The sequence below is a fragment of the Balaenoptera acutorostrata genome, chromosome 19 (genome assembly GCF_949987535.1).
Source record: "Balaenoptera acutorostrata chromosome 19, mBalAcu1.1, whole genome shotgun sequence".
NCBI lineage: Eukaryota > Metazoa > Chordata > Mammalia > Artiodactyla > Balaenopteridae > Balaenoptera > Balaenoptera acutorostrata.
The window spans coordinates 14,111,313-14,132,491 of NC_080082.1; the positions used below are offsets into that span (position 1 = coordinate 14,111,313).

Sequence of the window (21,179 nt, forward strand, 5' to 3'; positions counted from 1 at the left end):
CACGGAGCGGCTGGGCCCGTGAGCCACAACTACTGAGCCTGCGCGTCTGGAGCCTGTGCCCCGCAACGGGAGGGGCCGCGATAGTGAAAGGCCCGCGCACCGCGATGAAGAGCGGTCCCCGCACCGCGATGAAGAGTGGCCCCCACTTGCCACAACTAGAGAAAGCCCTCGCACGAACCGAAGACCCAACACAGCCAAAAATAAATAAATAAATAAATAAAGTAGCTATAAAACACTTTTAGGGCTTCCCTGGTGGCGCAGTGGTTGAGAATCTGCCTGCCAATGCAGGGGACACGGGTTCGAGCCCTGGTCTGGGAAGGTCCCACATGCCGCGGAGCAACTGGGCCTGTGAGCCACAATTGCTGAGCCTGCGCGTCTGGAGCCTGTGCTCCGCAACAAGAGAGGCTGCCATGATGAGAGGCCCGCGCACCGCGATGAAGAGTGGCCCCCACTTGCCACAACTGGAGAAAGCCCTCGCACAGAAACGAAGACCCAACACAGCCATAAATAAATAAATAAATAAATAAAAATTTAAAAACTTAAAAACAAACAAACAAACAATTAGGAATTTCTTAAGCAGCATCAGACTGGGAAAGGCAACTGTCAGGACTAAAGAAATATGTTGAAACTCATTTAAAAAAACAAAAAAAACAAAAAAAAACACTTTTAGGTTGTTATTGTTCATTTCAGTATATATGTTACTGTAAAGAGATCCTGTGATCTGGGTTTGTTGTCATTTTTACCCAAAATTTTACTTGTATTTTTTTTTTTATAGCTACTTTTATTTTTATTTATTTATTTTTTATTTTTGGCTGTGCTGGGTCTTCGGTTCGTGCGAGGGCTTTCTCTAGTTGCGGCAAGTGGGGGCCACTCTTCATCGCGGTGCGGGGACCGCTCTTCATCGCGGTGCGCGGGCCTTTCACTATCGCGGCCCCTCCCGTTGCGGGGCACAGGCTCCAGACGCGCAGGCTCAGTAGTTGTGGCTCACGGGCCCAGCCGCTCCGTGGCATGTGGGATCTTCCCAGACCAGGGCTCGAACCCGTGTCCCCTGCATTAGCAGGCAGATTCTCAACCACTGCGCCACCAGGGAAGCCCCACTTGTATTTTTTATTTTTTTAATTTTTTAAAATAAATTTATTTACTTTTATTTTTGGCTGCGTTGGGTCTTCATTGCTGTGCATGGGCTTTCTCTAGTTGCGACGAGCCGGGGCTACTCTTCGTTGTGGTGCACAGGCTTCTTGTTGCAGTGGCTTCTCTTGTTGCAGAGCACGGGCTCTAGGTGCACAGACTCTAGAGCGCAGGCTCAGTAATTGTGGCGCACGGGCTTAGCTGCTCTGCGGCATGTGGGATCTTCCCGGACCAGGGATCGATCCCGTGTCCTCTGCATTGGCAGGCGGATTCTTAACCACTGCACCACCAGGGAAGTCCCTTCACTTGTATTTTAATAAATATATTTACTGGTATTTTTCTGTTCATACCTACAGTTTACCAATAGCTCTAATTCTTTCCCTACCCTTCTCTATGAATGAGAAAATCTCTTATCTCCCCATTTGCTTCCAAACGAAAGAAAATTTTTTTCATTGCCTTATTTTATTTCTCCCCTTGCTATTTCCTATATTGAGGTCATATGAAATATTAATTTCAGATTTCTTCTCAACAATTATTTGAAATTACCTATCAATTTAATTTTGATTCTTTGTTCATTGTATCCTTGTACTTTCCTCTTGGATTCATTTACAAGAGGAATCATTTTGCTAATTAGAATTAATGTTTCATATTTTCCATTGTATCTGTTAATGTAAACATAAATTGTTTACAAATTAAAAAAGAAAAAAAGAAAAATTTTTAATTTTGTAGCACTTCTTTCAGATAGGGATTGTGTATATGGGTTGGTTACTTTGAGTCTTTGCATGTTTAAAAGTGTCTTTATTTTGCTCTCACGATAGTCTTGTCTGGAAAAGGCATTCGAAATTGAAAGTCATTCTAAACAGTTTGAATAGCTTACCCTATTGCTTTTGGTATTCAGTGTGGCCATGAGAAATCTGATGTTATTGTGAATATTACTTCCATCTATTTTCTCTAGAATCATTTAAGACTTTCTCTTTTATCCCAGTTTTCTGAAATTTTGTTCTCATGTACTTAGATGTGAGTCTGTTTTTCATTCACCTTGGTTGGCAACTTGGTGGGTTCCTTCAATTAGAAGACTCAGAGTTTGTCAAATAGCTCTGGACATTTTTTTCTTCAATTATTTCGTAATTTTCTTCCTTTTATTATCTTGTTTTTCTGTTTCGGGAGCTCCTGTTAGATGGGCATTAGAACTTCTTGATATATATTTTATGTCTCATATTTCCTTTCAGCTTTATTGAGATACAATTCACATGCTATACAATTCACCCATTTAAAGTGTACAATTTAGTGCTTTTTTAGTATATTCACAAAGTGATCCAACCATCCCCACACTCAATTTTAGAGCATTTTCACCACCCCCAAAAGAAGCCCTGTCCCCAGTAACAATCATTCCCACTTCCCCCTAATCCATCCCTTATAGTCCTACGCACCACTAGTCTACTTTCTGTTCCTATAGATTTGCCTATTCTGGACATTTCATTTAAACAAAATCATATAATATGTGGCCATTTGTGACTGACTTCGTTCACTTAGCATAATGTTTTCAGCATTCATTTCAGTGTTGCATGAATCAGTACTTTGTTCCCGTTACTTTTTATTGCCAAATAATATTCCATTGTATTTATCCATTCACTAGTTGATGGAAATTTAGGTTGTTTCCATTTTTTGGCTTTTATGAATAATGATGCTATGAACATTTATGTACAGGTTTTTGTGTGGACGTATGTTTTCGCCTATTTTGCCTATAAATTGCTGAATTCCATGGTAACTCTACGTTTATCCATTTGAGGAACTGCCTGACTGTCTTCTAAAGCAGCAGCACTATTTACACTCCCACCAGCACTGCATGAAGGATTCATGTTCTGCACGCCCTTGCCAGGACTTGTTATTATTTCCTTTTATTCTTGCCGCTTCTTTGTGCTCACATGCTATTTCTTCACTTTAAGATCTTTCCCTCGGTGGTTGCATCCTCCATCCTGGCTTCAAGTACTACCTGTAAGCGGGTAATTCCTCTATAGTTCTCTTCGGCCCTGACCTCTCAGTGAGCCCCTGATCCATATGCTCCTTTTCTTACAGCACTTAGGCCATTTTGTAATTGTGCATTCATAGTGCAACTATTTGATGAATGTCCATCTCCCTCCACCGGACTGTGTGTTCCAGGAGAACAGAGACTGTGCCTATCTTTGATCATTGCTGCGTTACCAGCACATAGTATATAGCATATGGCACATGTGCTCAAGAGATGCTTGTTGAATTGACGAATGAATTAGGACAAACAGCTCACGTGTGAAAGACCCTGAGGAGTCTTAGAGTCGATGGCTCTAAGTCGAATCCTGGCTCTGATGTTACTAGCTGTGTCAAGGGCTCAGCGTGATGCTGGACACTCTATAAGCCCTCAGAAAAGGGATCTGTTGTTATTATTTTTCTGGTCTGGTGTTTGCTGGTCCACTGTTACCTACTGCTTAAAGATTTTCATGATTCTGCCACCTTGAAGGCTTGGAATGGACCTACACGTTGGCTGGCTAGCCCTGCAATCTGGTCTCATCTTAAAGAGTCTGGGAATCCTGAATGCCTTTGCCTGGTCCCTCTAAATGGTCAGCCTCACAGGATAACGCTAGGCTGTCTGTGAGAGGGCATCTTCACTCCCAACACGGGGATCATCAGCCTCAGGGTCAAACCTCCGGGGTCCCAGGGCAGAGCCTTTAACATGTGGATACCTTTGCTGTGTACAGTCCCTCCTTGTGGGAAAAGAAGTTCAGCTTGTAGTCTTTCTTGGAGGCAGACAGCACATCAATGTAATCAAGGCCCTTTAAGGTGACACTTAGGTCGGGCTTCTCCGGTTTCAACATTTCCACAATGATCCGGAATCTGGGGGAGCACAGGGGTGCAAGAAGAGAGGACAGACAAAATGAGACAGTTTTCCCAAAGGAAAGAAGGCAAGGTGACATCTCCACTCTTGATTTCATGGAAAGCACACGGGTCCAGGGTTCTAGTCTTCACTCTGGCACTAACAGTAACAGTAACTACCATTTACTACCCGCCTATTTTGTGCCAGAACTGAGTCGGTGCACCGCACGTGTTACATGACAGGCTTTCAGTCCTCACCTCACAGTGCCTGTCGCAGGTACCTCTCGTTGTCCTCTCCATCTTACTAGGGAAGAAATTGAGGCTGAGAGAAGGAAGATGACAGCTCAGTTAACAATGCCTAGTTATTGGCGGAACTAGCATTTCAGCTTGGGTCTGAGCCTTCATCCACTATGCTGAGCAGGCAGTTCTCTTCTCCCAGCCTTTGGCTTCTTTTCCATGAAAGAAGGGGACCAGGCTGGTGGGCCTCAAGCTCCTCTAGGTCTTCTGTTCTCCTCCACTCTCACTGCAAGTACGAGACCCAAGGGACGTCCTTCTCTGGCCAGTGGCTTACGTGATAAGACAGGGCTTTCAATAATAACGACCACGATTATCGTTTTGACAATAATAATGACAGCTAACCTTTACTGAGCACGTATTTTGTGCCAGGCTCTGTTCTAGGAGGTTTTCAAGTTACCAGCTGCTCATGGAGAGCGCTGAACAGGAGACTCTCTCTGGGGCTCAGTTCAGGCAATGCCTGGCCACAGCCCAGAACTTTGACTCTTTAGCCCCCGCTGTCCTCTAGGGGCCCTGACCGGGGGAGGGGCTAGGCTCGACGGTGCGAGTCCTCCCCCCGTCTCCCCCGCTCCCTCACCTCTGGGGCTTGTTCAGCCAGTTGGTGATTGGCAGGAGCTCAGTGTAGGGCGTCTTACATGGCACTTCACGGTAGATATTGGCCACGGCTTTGGGGAGCTCGGAAGTCCCATGCAGTACATACAGCCAGCCGGTCCCATCTGGGAGGGGGAAGAAGAGGGTGCCCTAAGAGAAGAAGAAATGTGGTCAGAATGACACAGCGGGTCCTTTATTAGCTACCTCTCAGGCATGGCAGTAGCACAGGATTAATGGAGGCTCTGCAAATAAGCGTAACACTTTTGGAAAGCAGCTTGGGAATATGTTCCCAAGAGTCATAAAAATGTTCATGTGTATTTGAACCAGGGATCCCATCCCAAGGAACTTACTGAAGAAAAATCCCTACAGCAGAAAAAGTTACATATATACATACACGTGTATATTAGAACTACTTACATTGATGAAAATTTAGAGATAACTTAAACATCCAACAACTGGGGGATGTTAAATAAATTACGGAACTGTCATTCAATGAAATATTAGTCAGTCGTTAAAAATGATTATCACAAAGATTACATAGTTAAATAGAAAAATGCTCACGATGTAATGTAAGGTAAAAGTAAACAGGATGCAAAACTGAGGATGATGTGATGGCAGCTATGGCTGTATTTGAATAAGGATTCAAAGTAGTGAAGACAGAAGGAAACAGTTCTTTTTGGGGAGGGGAGGTGGAAGATTGTGGCTTCTTTTCTTTTTTTGATTTTTACTACAGTCACTATGATGCTATTTGTGCACTTAAACTAAGTATTAATTGCTCAATGCTTAGCTGAGGACTCCATTTTAGAACTGAGCCCCTGATTCCAAGAGAATCCCCTTAGCATGAAAATACACGGACGAAAAGGGAAGCTTTGGACTTGATAAGCTTTGGACATGATTCCCCGTGGATCCAGTATCATTTGTGGGGGTCCCCTCTTGTCTTAACATTCTCTCTCACACAACTCCTCCCTCCAACCGTGCCAGGAAAACAGTGGGGGAGGTGGGGCTCAACCTACCTGATGCTTGCGGTTCTCCACATTCAAGGTGCGGGGCCGGTAGGTAATCTCATAGGGCTTGTTTTGCTGATGGGGCTCCAGGGTGATGAACTCGGGCCCCTCCCAGTGCTCGCCTTCAAAGATGGGGTGCAGATTCCAGGTTTGGTTGGTGCGGTTTGAAAGCATGATGGTCTGTGTGTGCTTGGAGCGTACCTGGCAGGTGAAATTCACCACCTGGAAGAAAACAGGCACCTTAAGCAGGCAGTGGAATTTACAAATCTGAAGTTCAAGGAAAGGTTCAGGATATATATATATATATATATATATATATATTTTTTTTTTTTTTTTGGGTGTTGTCAGTATAGCAATGTTTTTTTCAGGCCAAGAAACTGGATGAGATCATCAAGAAGTAAGTGTATTTAGGAAAAAAAGAAGGAATTTCAGGACTAATTCCTGACTGGCATGTTCCAATGTTAAGAAAAATCAGGAGAGGAGACGAGAAGAAGCAGCTAATAAGGTGGGAGGAAAACCAGGAGAGGGTGGTACCCTGGAGGCCATGTAATGAAGGAAGTGCGTGAAGGAGGAGGGGCTTGTTCAAGGCGTCAAATGCTATCGACAGGTCAAGTAAGATGAGTGGTGAGAACTAGCCATTAAGCTTAGCAATGTGGACGATGTCGTATTGGTGTGAAGAGAGTCAAAGAGATCACCAGTGGGACAAGAAGAGAGTTTAGCAGGAGACCCACACATATATTATCAATTGGTTTCTGACCGAAGTACAAAGGCAATTCAGTGGAGAAAGGATAATCGATTAAATAAATGCTGCTGGAACAACTGGATATCCATGTACAAAAAAAATAAATTTTGATTCATGTCTTACATTACATACAAAAATGAACTCTAAACAGACTGAAGATCTAAATTTAAAACTTGTGTCCTGAATATACAGAGAGCTCTCAAAACTCAGTAGTGGGCTTCCCTGGTGGCGCAGTGGTTGAGAATCTGCCTGCTAATGCAGGGGACACGGGTTCGAGCCCTGGCCTGGGAAGATCCCACATGCCGCAGAGCGGCTGGGCCCGTGAGCCACAACTGCTGAGCCTGCGCGTCTGGAGCCTGTGCTCCGCAACGAGAGAGGCCCGCGCATTGCGATGAAGAGTGGCCCCCGCTTGCCACAACTGGAGAAAGCCCTCGCACAGAAACGAAGACCCAACACAGCCAAAATCAATCAATCAATCAATCAATCAAACATACGCATCTGATTCAAGATCCTCATTAAAAAAAAAAAAAAAAAGAAAGAGTCATTTCGCAAGTAAATGAGAAATAAATATGGAACCTATAGCTTGGAATATATTAAAAAAAAAACAACAACAACTCAGTAGTAAGAAAGCAAACAACCCATATAAAAATAGAAGATCTGAACAGACACTTCAACAAAGAAGATATATGGATGGCAAATAAGTACCTGAAAAGATGCTTAACATCATTAGTCATTAGGAAAATGCAAATTAAAAACCACAATGAGACATCACCACATAACTGTTAGAATGACTAAGATTAAAAAAAAAACTGACCATATCAATTATTGGCAGGGATGTAGCACAAGTGGAAATGTCAGATGTGGCTGATGGGAATGTAAAATGGCACAACCACTTCGGAAAACAATTTGGTAGGTTCTTAAAAAGGTAAACATATACCTACCCTATGACCCAGCCATTCCACTCTTACATACTTACCCAAGAAAATGAAAGCATATATTCTTGCCAAGACTTGTACATACACCTTTATAGCATACTGCATGATTCCATTTATATAACATTGTTGGAACAACAGGAGATGGAGATCAGGTGTCTATGACCATAAGCAGTGTTGCCAGCAACTATCAGGTTTCCACTATTAGGTTTCCAGGAACAGGGCTAGCAGAGGATTAACCCAAGCCCATTTTTTAACTACAGAGAAAGCGAAAGGTGTTTACCCCTTACTTACAGACCTTATGACAGAATTTGATCTAGCCAGAGATGTCAATACAACCTTCCCTGAGAATGAGATGCTTGAGTTGAGAGCTGAAGAATAAGTAGGAATTAACTAAATGAAGAGGGGAAAATGAATATATCAGCGGTGGGAACAGCATGTGCGAAGGCCCTGTGGTGGGAGGGAGCAGGTCTACATGTTTGATGTGGGCACCAAGGACTGTTTGAACAGGGCCACTTGTTTCTAGAAGGCCTGACTGAGTTCTCCTGTGGGGCTTGCTGGGCCCACTCTGGCCACTGGCCCATCTGTGGGCAGCACCTACTGACCTCTTTTACCGAAGGTGGTCCCACGCAGACTCCAGACAGGGTTAGGCTCAGAGGACTGCCACCCTGGATGAAGCAGAGCAAGTTTTTATGGAGGATCTCCTTGCCCACCTCAGTAGGATGGTAAGTCACTTCGAAAGAAACCTCCATGCCTGCGGTGATATAGCCCTCTTCCGGGCTGATGGAGAAATGAGGCTCAAATTTTCTGGCGTCCCATTTAAACCTTTTCCAAGACAAAAGGAGACAAGGTAGTTTACTAATATCCTTGGGGTGTCCTCAATCCTGCTGAGAAAAGAGATTTTGCCTGCGCTTTTAGCTGGGAGGTTCATCCCCTTGTGCACTCCCTGGGGCCTGGGAGGAGGAAGACTGCTGGGCAAAGCAGAGGCAGGCGGGACGAAGGCCAGGTCGTTCCTGGGTGGGATCTCTAGGCTCTCCCTTGGGGCTGAGCAGGGTGGGAAGTGGCACACTTGGGGGCATGTGCATGAACACGCTTACACGTGTACCCGAGGTCACACAGCTAGGATGTGGCCGGGCCAGGACTGGAACCCTCCCGAGACTGTGGCCATAACCGCTCCCTGCACTGCCTCTCAGGTCTGATCGGGGGGTGGAGATGATCCCTTCACATGAGAGTTGCCCCTATTCTTGGTGGCGCTGGGATCCGATGGCCCTGTGTGGTCACCCCCTCTGTGGTCTGGCACTTGGTCCAGGCAGGAGACAGAGGGTGGATGGTGCAGACCACTGCTTCCAGTGCCAAGGCTGCCATTCCACAGCCTCAGGGCACTGTTCAACTGAGGTCGGTGTGAAGGGTGCCCCCTGCAGGTGCGTGGTGCGCAGCGGGCACGGCTATGGCAGCACTCCCCAAGTAGTGCCTGGGTGGGTCCCTGCTGGCAAGTCATATAACCACTTTGAGCCTCAACTTCATCTGTGAAATGGGGACAATATAGTAACCACTTCAGAGGGTCCTGGGATAGTTAGATGGGAATCCAGGCCCAGAGGGCTCTCCTACCTCGCACCCACGTCGCCCGTGTTCAACATGAGGACGCGACGCGTGGCTTGTGTCCGACACACGACTGGTCCGAAGGGAAGATGTTCCTGGTCCAGGGAGATCTCCAGGGCCTGGCAGCAGCCGCTGAGGAGGAAGAGGGGCCTCAGGAGCCCCATGCACTCCATGAACACCTCTTCAGAGAAGGGAGGGACACGCTTCTTCGGGGCGAAGTTGACTTCCAGCTTCCGGACCTCTTTGGGCTTCAGAGTGATGTTGCGGAATGGTGTCAAGGTGATGACCTGGATAAAATGACAACGAGCCTCAGCAGCTGAGGGTGGGGCGCTCCTGAGGCTCCCTCCATTTCCGGGGGTCCTGCTGCTGGGACCGTATCAGGCCAGCTGTAATGTCATTCTGCCCCCTCCCCAGCTGTGTCACCTGTGGTGAGTTACTGAAACTTTCCGTGATTGACTCTACGGTGAAGATCCCGATCACCCGTACAAAATGTGTGGCACGTAACAGGCATTCAATCGACGTTAATTCTCTTTCCAGCCCCTTGCAAATAACCCCTGCTCTCTGGTGGAGGAAACAGTAAGAGCAAGTAGAAAAGACTCAGTGCTCCGGTGGTTTTCAAGGCGCGCTCCCTGGGCTCCCTGCATCACAGTTCCCAGTGTGCTGGTTAAAAGGCAGACTCTTGGGTCCTGCCCCAGCCCGAGAGAACCAGTCTCCTTGGGAGAGCTTGGAATCTGCATGTGGGGACTCATGTGTTCTAAAGTTTGAGAACCACTGTTGGAACTTGAATATAAGGGGCTGCTCTCTCCCCTTGGTCCTGGTAAAAATCAAATCAAAATCAGCTTGAAGGAAGTCAAGCCCTTTTCATTCTTGAGCTCCCTTTGGTACGGAGTGCTGAGCAGTCACCAGGAAGTGGACTGTGGCGGGCAGGGGGCGGTTGGGGGGTGGAGATAATGGCTGAGAATCACAATAGGAAAGTGACCTTAGAGATTTCTCAAAACACAATGATGGAAGTGACCCCCCGGGGTGACAGTGCCGGTTCAGGCCATTCTGGCAGCTTTTGTCTCACCACCTCAAGAGGCAGAACTGGTGCAGCCGAACTATGAGGGGCCCTGACCCACTGGAATGAGGACTTTACTTTGGATTAATGAGGAAAGGGAAGCAGCAAGTTTTCCCTCTTTCTCTGGATGGCAAAGTGGGTGATGTGGGGTCCGGGGACGAGATGCCCACAGGGTCTCCTGCTTTGGTTGGCCTCTCACAGCCAGTGTTCCTGTATCCTGCAATCCTCAGATGGTCCACAGCACTCCTACCACATTGAATCACACCTAGGATTCCAAAAGCATCAATCCCTTTGAGCATATATAATCTTGCCTGCCAGAAACACTCCTCCCCAACCTGTCTGACTGAGAGATACCTCTTCATCCTGTAAAACTCAGTTCAGACCTCTCTCCACTGTGAGGCCTTCTGTAGCCCACCGAGCCCTCCTCTGAGCAGCCCTGGTCCTGAATCACACCCTGCTTCTGCAACTTCTAGGCTTTCCTGGGACTGTTCATGTGTCTGTGACCCCAAAAGATTGTGAACTCCACCAGACCAAAGTCTATGTCATATTCACCTTACTATGGACTGAATTGTGTCCCCCCAAGTCCATATGTGAGTAGTATTTGGAGATGGGGCCTTTGGGAGGTAATTAGGTTTAGAATGAGGTCATGAGGGTGGGACCCTAATGATGGGATTAGCGCCCTTATAAAGAGGGACACCGGAGAGCTGGAGCTTGCTGTCTCTCTGACATGTGGGGACACAGCAAGAAGGTGGTCGTCTGCAAGCCAGGGGGAGCGTCCTCACCAGAAACTGACTATGTTGGCACCCTGACGTCAGACTTCCAGCCTCCAGAACTGTAAGAAAATAAATGTCTGTTGTTTAAGCCACCCAGTCCGTGGTGTTTTGTTATGGCAGCCCAAGCTGACTAAAGCACACCTTTATATTTCCAGCACGTAGCACGGATTTACTGAGTAAATGTGAGAATGAATTGAATGAAGGAATGGATATAGTCCATCCTCAGAACGAAATACACCTGGTCCATTTTCAAAGGGCCACCCAAACACTGTGAGATGGGTAGACGGCAGCCAGGACTGTAGCTTCTCTCTTTAGGGAGCTCGAGGACATGGATTTGGCAACAAGCATGCTTCTTTCACACGGCGGATTGAAGTGTAAAGAGGGACAAGCTTTTGGGGGCAGATGAGTGACGTATATCGAAACACGCTCTTCCTTTTGGTGCAAGAAGCCCACTCCTAGGGGTATGTATTAAGCAGAGAGTCATGGATTCACACAAAGTTTTGTTTACATGGATATTACAATGCTGCCTATAAAATAAAAAACCAGGAACACCTGAAATGAGCAGAAGTAGAGGACTGGTCCATCTGCATAATGGAGGTATAGAGGAACAAATGACATTGAATGTTTAGGAGCTACTGCAAGTTGGGAAAAGCAGGTTTCAAAACAATCTGAACATTAATATTTTGTTTAAAAAATGTGTAGGAAAAACAGGGGAAAGATAGGTACCAAAATGTTAAGTGATTATTTCTGGGTATGCGATTATAGGCGAAATGTTTTGCTTTGTGATTTTCCATATTTTTCAGATTTTCTGCTGTGATGATATATGTATGTTCATTAGAGCCCAGATCTTCTGCATCCATCAAGGGCACTTCTCCTTCTACATCACTGTTGCCCTGTAGAGGCATGTAGCCTCTCCAAGCCTTGGTTTCCTTACATGTAAAATGAGAATAACAGAAGCGCCACCCTACACTGTTTCTGTGGAGATGATTGGAGGCAGCACAGCGAGAGCCCTCAGAACCGCCCGGCACACTGAAGGTGCACAAGAACCGTGAGGTGGCAGTGTCGCTACCACAGTCATCCCTGTCATCGGGGCGGGGCGGGGGAGGGGTGCGTGGAGGGATGGGGCATGAAGACGCCACTAGGGGCCTGAGTACCAACCTTGGGTTCCTGGAGTTCTGGAATCGAGAACAGGACTGACAGGTTGAATGTGAGCTGGGCTTGGCTGTTGTTCACGATGGAAATCGTTTTCTTCGCCACCTGTCCAGGCAGGACAGCTCCTAACTTCACCATCTTATTGGCTGGATCGAGGACTAAAATCTGCGGGACAAGAAAGAGAGCAGGGAAGGAGGGTTCATCAGTTAATGAGAAAAAGAAATACGATACATGTACCCTGGTGAGGCAAGGCTGGTTCCCCCTCTTTCTGTGTCCCTCATTCTTCACATTGGATGGGCATTCGCCCACTCAGCAAACATTTATGTGCTTAAAATGCCCATTAAACAACTTGTTGCACAATCACATAATTACGGCTGGGTTCAGAGATGTTAGGAAGGAAAAGCTCAGGGTACAAGGGGCTAAGCCAGCCTGCGGGTGAGGGAGGCTTCCCTGAGGAAGACATGTTCCTACTGAGAGCTAAAGGAAGGGTGGGATCCTGTGGGTTTGCGTCAGGGTGGTGTGGGGCTGGATCCCGAGGGAGGAGACAAGCTGTGGTGAGGTCCTGAGCTGGAGGGAGTGGTCTGGTCAGGCCCGTGACTGGGAGCGAGGGGGAGACACGGGAAGACAGTTCGGAGAGGGGTCAGGTTTTCTTCTGGGAGAAGTGGAAAGCCAGTGCAGCCTGGAGTGGCCCCATCAAGTGTGTATCCTGGGAGGCTGCTCTGGCTCACTCCTCTGTGGAGACGGACTGGAAGAGGGCAGGAGAGAGAGCCTTGAGGAGTGAGAGGTGATGGTGGCAGCGGAGGTGGGAGAAGCAGGTACATTTCAAAGTCCTCATCTAAAGTACTGATCAAAATGCTGGCCTGGATCAGGCCAAGGTCAGGCTGGGCCTTGTCCTCCAGGATGACGTGACCCACACGAATAGCACCCACTGGTCACTGTCACTTGACCAGTCACTAAAATGCACCCCTCCCCTACACGCTCTTTCTATCCTGCCCATATGTTTCCATTTTGTGTACAAAGGCAAGGGTCTCCAGCCCCACCCTGTGAACTCCTAGAGGTGAGAGAACATGCTTAAGTCTCCTCTGGATTTCTGCAAAGCACCTGACACAATGGGTGCTGAATGAGTGATGAAAGAATGAACACTCGAATGAATCAATGACATCAGAAGAGACCCCATCACTGGCTTGGGTGCAGACACACCAGATGGCCTGGTCCTGTTGCTCTCTGGCTTGATGGGAAGGCTGCCGGGAATACACCCCTCCCATTTTCTCTTGGTTGCTGAAATGTCCCATGCATTGCCAAGGATCTTGGAAGGTCTTCAGTTTTCCAAAACTTCCTATTAAATGCAAATACTCCCACCAGACAGACACCTTAAATGTTAACCAGACACTGGGAAGAAAGGGATTAGCAGCAGGACCGGACCATTCCCTTCCTATTAGGAGCACCTGGTTAGAAGGAAGGCCCTCAGTCAAATAGGATCCTGGGAGTTGTGGCTGGCTGGAGAATGTCCGTCCGTGTGGTGTTAAGGAAAGATGTCCCATAACTGAAAGGTATGTCTGCACACAGAGCTTAAAACAATCTCACCTCGTAACCTGAAAACACTACATGCCCTAATGAGGGACGAGAAGTACACGCTTGGGATGCTGCATCTGATAGTCTCAAACTTCTCCACGAAAAAGAGTGTTTCTCCAGTGATATCCTGTGATTACTTGTATCCTTTGATACAGTAAAGTTTGGTATTGAATGAGATCTATGTGATTCACTTGGGTCTGATCTGACCATTCACCCCTTGGTGGGACTGGTTGACCCCCTCATAGAGCAGCTTGGGGGCAGGAGACTTTGAGGGGGTGGCAGGTGGGCTCAGGCAGGCAAAGAAGGGCAAGAAGGAGGGGCGCCAAGCCCGAGGATCTCCCCAACTGGCTCTTACCTTCATTTCAGTGCCTTTCCCTTTGATTTCAACTACTTGTTGTGAGAGCCCATTGATTTCAAAGGGGATGAGTTCTCGATAATTGATACTTTCTCGAGGATAAAAGATGATGGGAATCTCCAGTGTCTTTCCTGGCTTCACCACATCAACTCGGAAGTTCACCTCAAGGTGGCTGGTGTTGGTGTACAAACACTCTAAGCTGGAGAAGATCAGGAGGAAGGTGTGTAAGCTCTCGGATGCCTGACCCAGAGGGGGAGATTTTGTCCCTTGTTTCCCTGAGCTGGATCCACTGCTGGATGTCCTGCCCAGCTGTCCTGGAGTCCAAATGTAAGGGCTGGAAGGGACTTCAGCAGTGATCCAGCCCGTGGTCCCCTGGGCACCGTCGAGTTACTTCCCCCAGATCACATCCAGAGATCCTGGCAGAGCCGGGCCTCAAATGCAAAGTCTCATGACCTTCTGCCCAGTGCTCTTTTCACTTTCTTTATCCTCTCTTCCTTGATAATGCAGCTCATGGTTTTGTGCCCTTTCATAAGAAGGAAGGGCTTCCAGAAGTAACTGGGTGGTAAAGCACAGTGGGGAGGAGGGTGTGTCCAGAGTCAGACAGACAGGAGCGTGGACCCGGGCTCTATCCCCAACTAGCCATGTGACCTGAGAACAGTTTACTTGCCCATCTGGGTCTCTGTTTCCTCCTCTGTAAGATGCGGGTAGTGATGGCTACCTCATAAAGTTGTTGTGAGGACTAAATGAGATAAAGTGACTAAATCAGTCACTAGACAGGGCACAGAGGAAACATTCCATAAAGGTGAGCTATTATTATTATTGCTAATTGCTCAACTAGAAGGGACCTTCAAAGATCATGTCCACCCTCCTTCACTTGTGGGTAGGAAGCACCTAGACCTCCATTACAGCCCCTCCTCATCTGCCTTCCGCGTATTTAGAGAAGGACTCTAGCTAAGGCAATAAATAGAGTGCAATGCCTTAAACAAAGTTAGACTCAGATTAAATTAATCAGGCAAGAAGGAGTGTACGTAGATAAGATTTTAAATTAGTATTTAAAATTACATGGCACTCTTGTAATTTAACATTCAGGAGAATCATCATCGCCAGCACCATCACCAGCATCACCGCCACAACAGTAGCAGCAGATAAAAAAAAACTGAGCATTGGGCTTCCCTGGTGGCGCAGTGGTTGAAAATCTGCCTGCCGATGCAGGGGACACGGGTTCGAGCCCTGGTCTGGGAAGATCCCACATGCCGCGGAGCAACTAGGCCCGTGAGCCACAACTACTGAGCCTGCGCATCTGGAGCCTGTGCTCCGCAACAAGAGAGGCCGCGACAGTGAGAGGCCCGCGCACCGCGATGAGGAGTGGCCCCCGCTCGCCGCAGCTAGAGAAAGCCCTCACACAGAAACGAAGACCCGACACACCCAAAAATAAATAAATAAATTTAAAGTACACGCCGAAAATTAAAAAAAACAAAAACAAAAACAAAAACTGAGCATTTCCTATGTTCCAGGCATTGTTCTAAGTACTCTCTCCAAAGGAACTAATTTAATTCTTCTAATAGCCCTGTGGGGAGGTACGACTATCCCCCACTTCAGGCAAGGAGACAGAGGCACAGAGAGTTTAAAAATTTTGCCCAAGGTCACATAGCTAGGGAAGTGCTGGGATTTGAACCTAGACCTGTGCTACGTGATATGGTAGCCACTAGACACATGTGGCTCTTAAAGTTAAAATTAATTAAAATAAAATAAAATAAAATAAAAGGTTCTGTTCTGCAGTGGCACTAGCCACATTTCAAGTGCTCCACAGCCACGTGCAGCTATAGGCTACCGTACTGGACAGTGCAGATGTACAACATTTCTGACATTGAAGAAAGTTCAATTGCAGAGTACTAATCTGGAGAACTCTGAATAAACATAGGTCTCTGGGCCAGTTTTGTTTTCTTAGGTGTGGAATAGGGCTCAGAAACCTGGACTGGAACATTCCACACAGGGATGGTGCAGAGAGGCTGGATTTGAATTAGAAGCCTCTGGCTCGGGCTCAGTTTAGACCTGCCATTTACTGCAAGGTCAATGGCCTGAGAAATTAACTTTTTTTTAACTCTCCAAACCTCAGTTCCCACATCTGTTACATGCGGAAAATAGATGGAAGCCATCAAACCTCTTGTCAGGTCATTCGGCATTGCCCTCCTCACTTCCAGAAGAGGATTTTTTTTAGCAGAGTAGCTCATGGCTATCCAAGTACGAGTGTTAGCGGTGGGGAAAGGAGACTCAGGATTCATGCCCACCTGTGTTTGAGGCTTTCCCATAATCCTTCCTTTTCTGTCCTGGCAGGACCTCGCCTGTGTGGAGGCTGTAGGACCCACAGGAGTGGCAGAATCATCTGGAAGTTCTGGGAAGTCTGCTTACCTCATAGACGTCTCCTCCTTGTTGGTGACAACTAGGGTTTGTTTGTATGGGGGCATCCCAGCTTGGTAGATGAAGCAGGTCCCAAAGTTGTAGCTGGTGAAGGAGAAATGGACTGCTGGGCTCACGGCACAGCCTGAGATGCTGCACAAAAATGCTGGACCGTGGCTGATCTGTGGGAAGGGAACGGCAGGCGGAGTGTGATTAGAAGTGAGAGGAAAGGGCCCTTATGCCCACAGGTGAAGGAGGGAAACAGTCGAGTGCTTAAAAAAAATTCAGGTCTCAGGGCTCCATCTGCAGAGATTCTGATTAGCAGTTTACCTGTTTATTTAAGGAAAGCAAGGTGGGCCACTCTGCAGCTGGGCCCGACACTGGCTCTTGCTTTGCTCCTGCAGCAACGATTCAGCCTGAAGGTGGAGGGGTGTGCAGAGACTGCCAGTCGTTACCCAGCATCTGCCTCCCAGGGCCTCCTCATTAGCAGGACTCCGGCTGCCAGTGTGCCTGGGAAACACGCTTGACTTCCCATCCTTCCTTGCAGCTAAGGGTGGCCATCAGACATAGTTCTCAAGACAGAATGCTGTGAATCCGTTCAGTGTTGGACAATGTTAAATGGTCTCACCTTGATTTTGAGTTCCAGGCCCTTCAAGACACATTTCTTCAATGGCTGGAAAGACAGGGAGGCGTGTGCACTCTGCCCCACATCCACACTGCCATCCGTGGGTGAAAATTCCAAGTACTGCAGCAGGGACTTGGGGCCGGACAGCTCTGCCTGGAAGCTGAAGTTGAACTTTCCGGTGTTGATAAAGCTGAATTCACACTGGACACATTCATTCAACTCCACCTGAGAGAGAACAGAGTTGAATGTTGAGTGAATGCAAACCATGGTTCCCTTCTCTGGGGTCAGGATATGCAACATGTTGGGGGAAAACACCCTTTGGGAAACAGTGATGGCAGATGATGTTCGTGAGTTGAGTATCATTAGCTCAGAGAGTCCAGCAAGAGCTACTAAGCAAGAAGAGTGAGATGACGTATCTGAAGAGTGAGATGACAATTTAATTCTTAGATCTGCTTGGTAGCAAAACATCCTTCTGTAGGTTTAAGACAAGCATTTCCCCCTTCTCTCCCATCTCTCCACCCTCTGAAAAGTAAAATAAGCTTTCACATCAAAACCATACACATTCTGGGGGTGGAGCTGCTCCTGGCATGTTTCTGTTCTCCTGGTCTCCCCAGCATTTGAAACAGAGATTCAGCTACTACTCACTTGTACTGCTTTTCCCAGCCAGTGTGGAAACAGAGAGAGGGAGGCCCTCTCACATCTTTACCTCATAGAAGTTGACAGTGGTGGTCTTGTTGGGAGTCAAGAGAGTGATGGTGCCAGTCTTGTCCTTGCACTTGACCTCTACATTCATAGAGTAGCCCTCAGCCTTGACATTTAAGGTCAGAGGGTGGGCTTTCTTTTTCACATTGCAGATCAAATTGAAATTCACTTCTCCTTCCTGCTTCGGTGTGAAGAAAATATCAATTGGGAACCTGGTTGGGGAAGAAGACAGCAGATTAGATAACTAGACCAACCTGTTAAAGAAGGTTGAATACTAAACTATTATACACTAGGAGGAAAAGGCATCCTAACTCCAAATCACGTTGAATTCTGAAGATTTGCCAGGCACGGCAGGCCACTGCTTTATGGATTTGCAAACACAGTGGATAGCAAGGAAAAGAATATAAACATAAGAAAATATTGAGAACAAGAGCTTAAAGTTCTCAATGCTCTACAATTCACTAGGAAAATTTACAACAGGGAATAAGTAGGACAGAGATGGAATTGTAATATGTAAATTTTAGAGTGGGGAGAGACTTCAGGGACGGGGCACTCTAAGGGAAACCGATTCTCCTGGCTGGTGGGCCTGGGACCCTGCCATGTTGGGCGAGTGCAGTCCTGGGGGGCCTTCCTTTCTGTTTACCTGGACCGCGGTGGGACCCAGCCTTCCATGGGACATACGACCAGGCTGTTGCTGAAACCTTCAGAATATCGGGAGGTGTCCTGGAAGGCAAAATGGAACTCCTGCTCCTCCTTGTTGGTGATCTTCACGGTCTCCCTGGCCTCTCTGCCTGGGGGGGGGGGGTGGGAAACACTGCCCTCAGGGAGGCCTCGTGCCTGCTCCTGACCCACCTCAGGAGGCACGAGGAAGCCTTCGTAGAAGAGGTTCCCCAACTTCTTTCCCTTCCTCTTCCCAGCTCCTCGGCCTTTGGCCTCCTCTCTTCCTTCTTTTTGCTCTACAAGGGTCCTTCCTCCCAAAGGACTCTACCTCTTCCTTCTGGAACTTTACCCCATCAACTGCCTGTTCCTCTTAGGTGGCTGTTCTGCCTGGGTCACAGCTCTCCTGGGATCCTCCTTGTTCCTTCAGACCCAATGCCTTCCTGCTTTTGTTAATGGGGGCTGGTAGGCCCCTCAGCTCTGCCCATATCTCTGTAAACAACCCCTGCATCGGACTCTTTCGAATTAGGCTTTGGGTATGTCACGAGTGTCCTGACAGGGCCCTGACTAATACATCTCCTATCACTGTTTTGCTTTTTCTTACTTTCCTTGACTCTTTTTTTTTTTTTTTTCAAACATCTTTATTGAAGTATAATTGCCTTACAATAGTGTGTTAGCATCTGCTTTATAACAAAGTGAATCTGTTATACATATACAATATGTTCCCATTTCTCTTCCCTCTTGCATCTCCCTCCCTCCCACCCTCCCCATCCCACCCCTCTAGGTGGTCACAAAGCACCGAGCTGATCTCCCTGTGCTATGCGGCTGCTTCCCACTAGCTATCTATTTTACATTTGGTAGTGTATATATGTCCATGACACTCTCTTACCCTGTCACATCTCACCCCACCCCCTCCCCATATCCTCAAGTCCATTCTCTAGTAGGTCTGTGTCTTTATTCCCGTCTTGCCACTAGGTTCTTCATGGCCTTTTTTTTTTTTTTTCCCCTTAGATTCCATATATATGTGTTAGCATACTGTATTTGTTTTTCTCTTTCTGACTTACTTCACTCTGTATGACAGACTCTAACTCCATCCACCTCATTACAAATACCTCCATTTCATTTCTTTTTATGGCTGAGTAATATTCCATTGTATATATGTGCCACATCTTCTTTATCCATTCATCTGTCGATGGACACTTAGGTGGCTTCCATGTCCTGGCTATTGTAAATAGAGCTGCAATGAACATTTTGGTACATGACTCTTTTTGACCTATGGTTTTCTCAGGGTATATGCCCAGTAGTGGGATTGCTGGGTCGTATGGTAGTTCTATTTGTAGTTTTTTAAGGAACCTCCATACTGTTCTCCATAGTGGCTGTATCAATTTACATTCCCACCAACAGTGCAAGAGTGTTCCCTTTCCTCCACACCCTCTCCAGCATTTATTGTTTCTAGATTTTTTGATGATGGCCATTCTGACCGGTGTGAGATGATATCTCATTGTAGTTTTGATTTGCATTTCTCTAATGATTAATGATGTTGAGCATTCTTTCATGTGTCTGTAGGCCATCTGTATATCTTCTTTGGAGAAATGTCTATTTAGATCTTCTGCCCATTTTTGGATTGGGTTGTTCGTTTTTTTGTTATTGAGCTGCATGAGCTGCTTGTAAATCTTGGAGATTAATCCTTTGTCAGTTGCTTCATTTGCAAATATTTTCTCCCATTCTGAGGGTTGTCTTTTGGTCTTGTTTATGGTTTCCTTTGCTGTGCAAAAGCTTTTCAGTTTCATTAGGTCCCATTTGTTTATTTGTGTACTTATTTCCATTTCTCTGGGAGCTGGGTCAAAAAGAATCTTGCTGTGATGTATGTCATAGAGTGTTCTGCCTATGTTTTCCTCTAAGAGTTTGATAGTGTCTGCCCTTACACTTAGGTCTTTAATCCATTTTGAGTTTATTTTTGTGCATGGTGTCAGGGAGTGTTCTAATTTCATACTTTTACATGTTCCTGTCCAATTTTCCCAGCACCACTTATTGAAGAGGCTGTCTTTTCTCCACTGTATATGCTTGCCTCCTTTATCAAAGATAAGTTGACCATATGTGTGTGGGTTTATCTCTGGGCTTTCTATCCTGTTCCATTGATCTATATTTCTGTTTTTGTGCCAATACCAAACTGTCTTGATTACTGAAGCTTTGTAATATAGTCTGAAGTCAGGGAGCCTGATTCCCCCAGCTCCATTTTTCGTTCTCAAGATTGCTTTGGCTATTCGGGGTCTTTTGTGTTTCCATACCAATTGTGAAATTTTTTGTTCTAGTTCTGTGAAAAATGCCAGTGGTAGTTTGATAGGGATTGCATTGAATCTGTAGATTGCTTTGGGTAGTAGAGACATTTTCACAATGTTGATTCTTCCAATCCAGGAACATGGTATATCTCTCCATCTATTTGTATCATCTTTAATTTCTTTCATCAGTGTCTTATAATTTTCTGCATACAGGTCTTTTGTCTCCTTAGGTAGGTTTATTCCTAGATATTTTATTCTTTTTGTTGCAATGGTAAATGGGAGTGTTTTCTTAATTTCACTTTCAGATTTTTCGTCATTAGTGTATAGAAATGCGAGAGATTTCTGTGCATTAATTTTGTATCCTGCTACTTTACCAAATTCATTGATTAGCTCTAGGAGTTTTCTGGTAGCATCTTTAGGATTCTCTATGTATAGTATCATGTCATCTGCAAATAGTGACAGCTTTACTTCTT

The 21,179-nt window shown here is 46.5% G+C and overlaps 1 protein-coding gene across 1 annotated transcript in view; it reads right to left on the bottom strand.

Annotated features, from left to right (window-relative positions):
• Positions 1–21,179, bottom strand: part of HYDIN (HYDIN axonemal central pair apparatus protein) — a 461,030-nt gene that overhangs the window by 13,771 nt on the left and 426,080 nt on the right. Inside the window, exons 74-84 of the mRNA XM_057534458.1 lie at positions 18,414–18,561; positions 17,775–17,982; positions 17,072–17,293; positions 16,456–16,625; positions 14,047–14,245; positions 12,126–12,284; positions 9,147–9,424; positions 8,144–8,363; positions 5,874–6,086; positions 4,847–5,010; positions 3,846–3,996 (exon numbers count right to left, since the gene is read on the bottom strand). Coding sequence (XP_057390441.1) covers positions 3,846–3,996; positions 4,847–5,010; positions 5,874–6,086; positions 8,144–8,363; positions 9,147–9,424; positions 12,126–12,284; positions 14,047–14,245; positions 16,456–16,625; positions 17,072–17,293; positions 17,775–17,982; positions 18,414–18,561 — 2,132 coding nt within the window. The remainder of the gene's footprint in view (positions 1–3,845; positions 3,997–4,846; positions 5,011–5,873; positions 6,087–8,143; positions 8,364–9,146; positions 9,425–12,125; positions 12,285–14,046; positions 14,246–16,455; positions 16,626–17,071; positions 17,294–17,774; positions 17,983–18,413; positions 18,562–21,179) is intronic.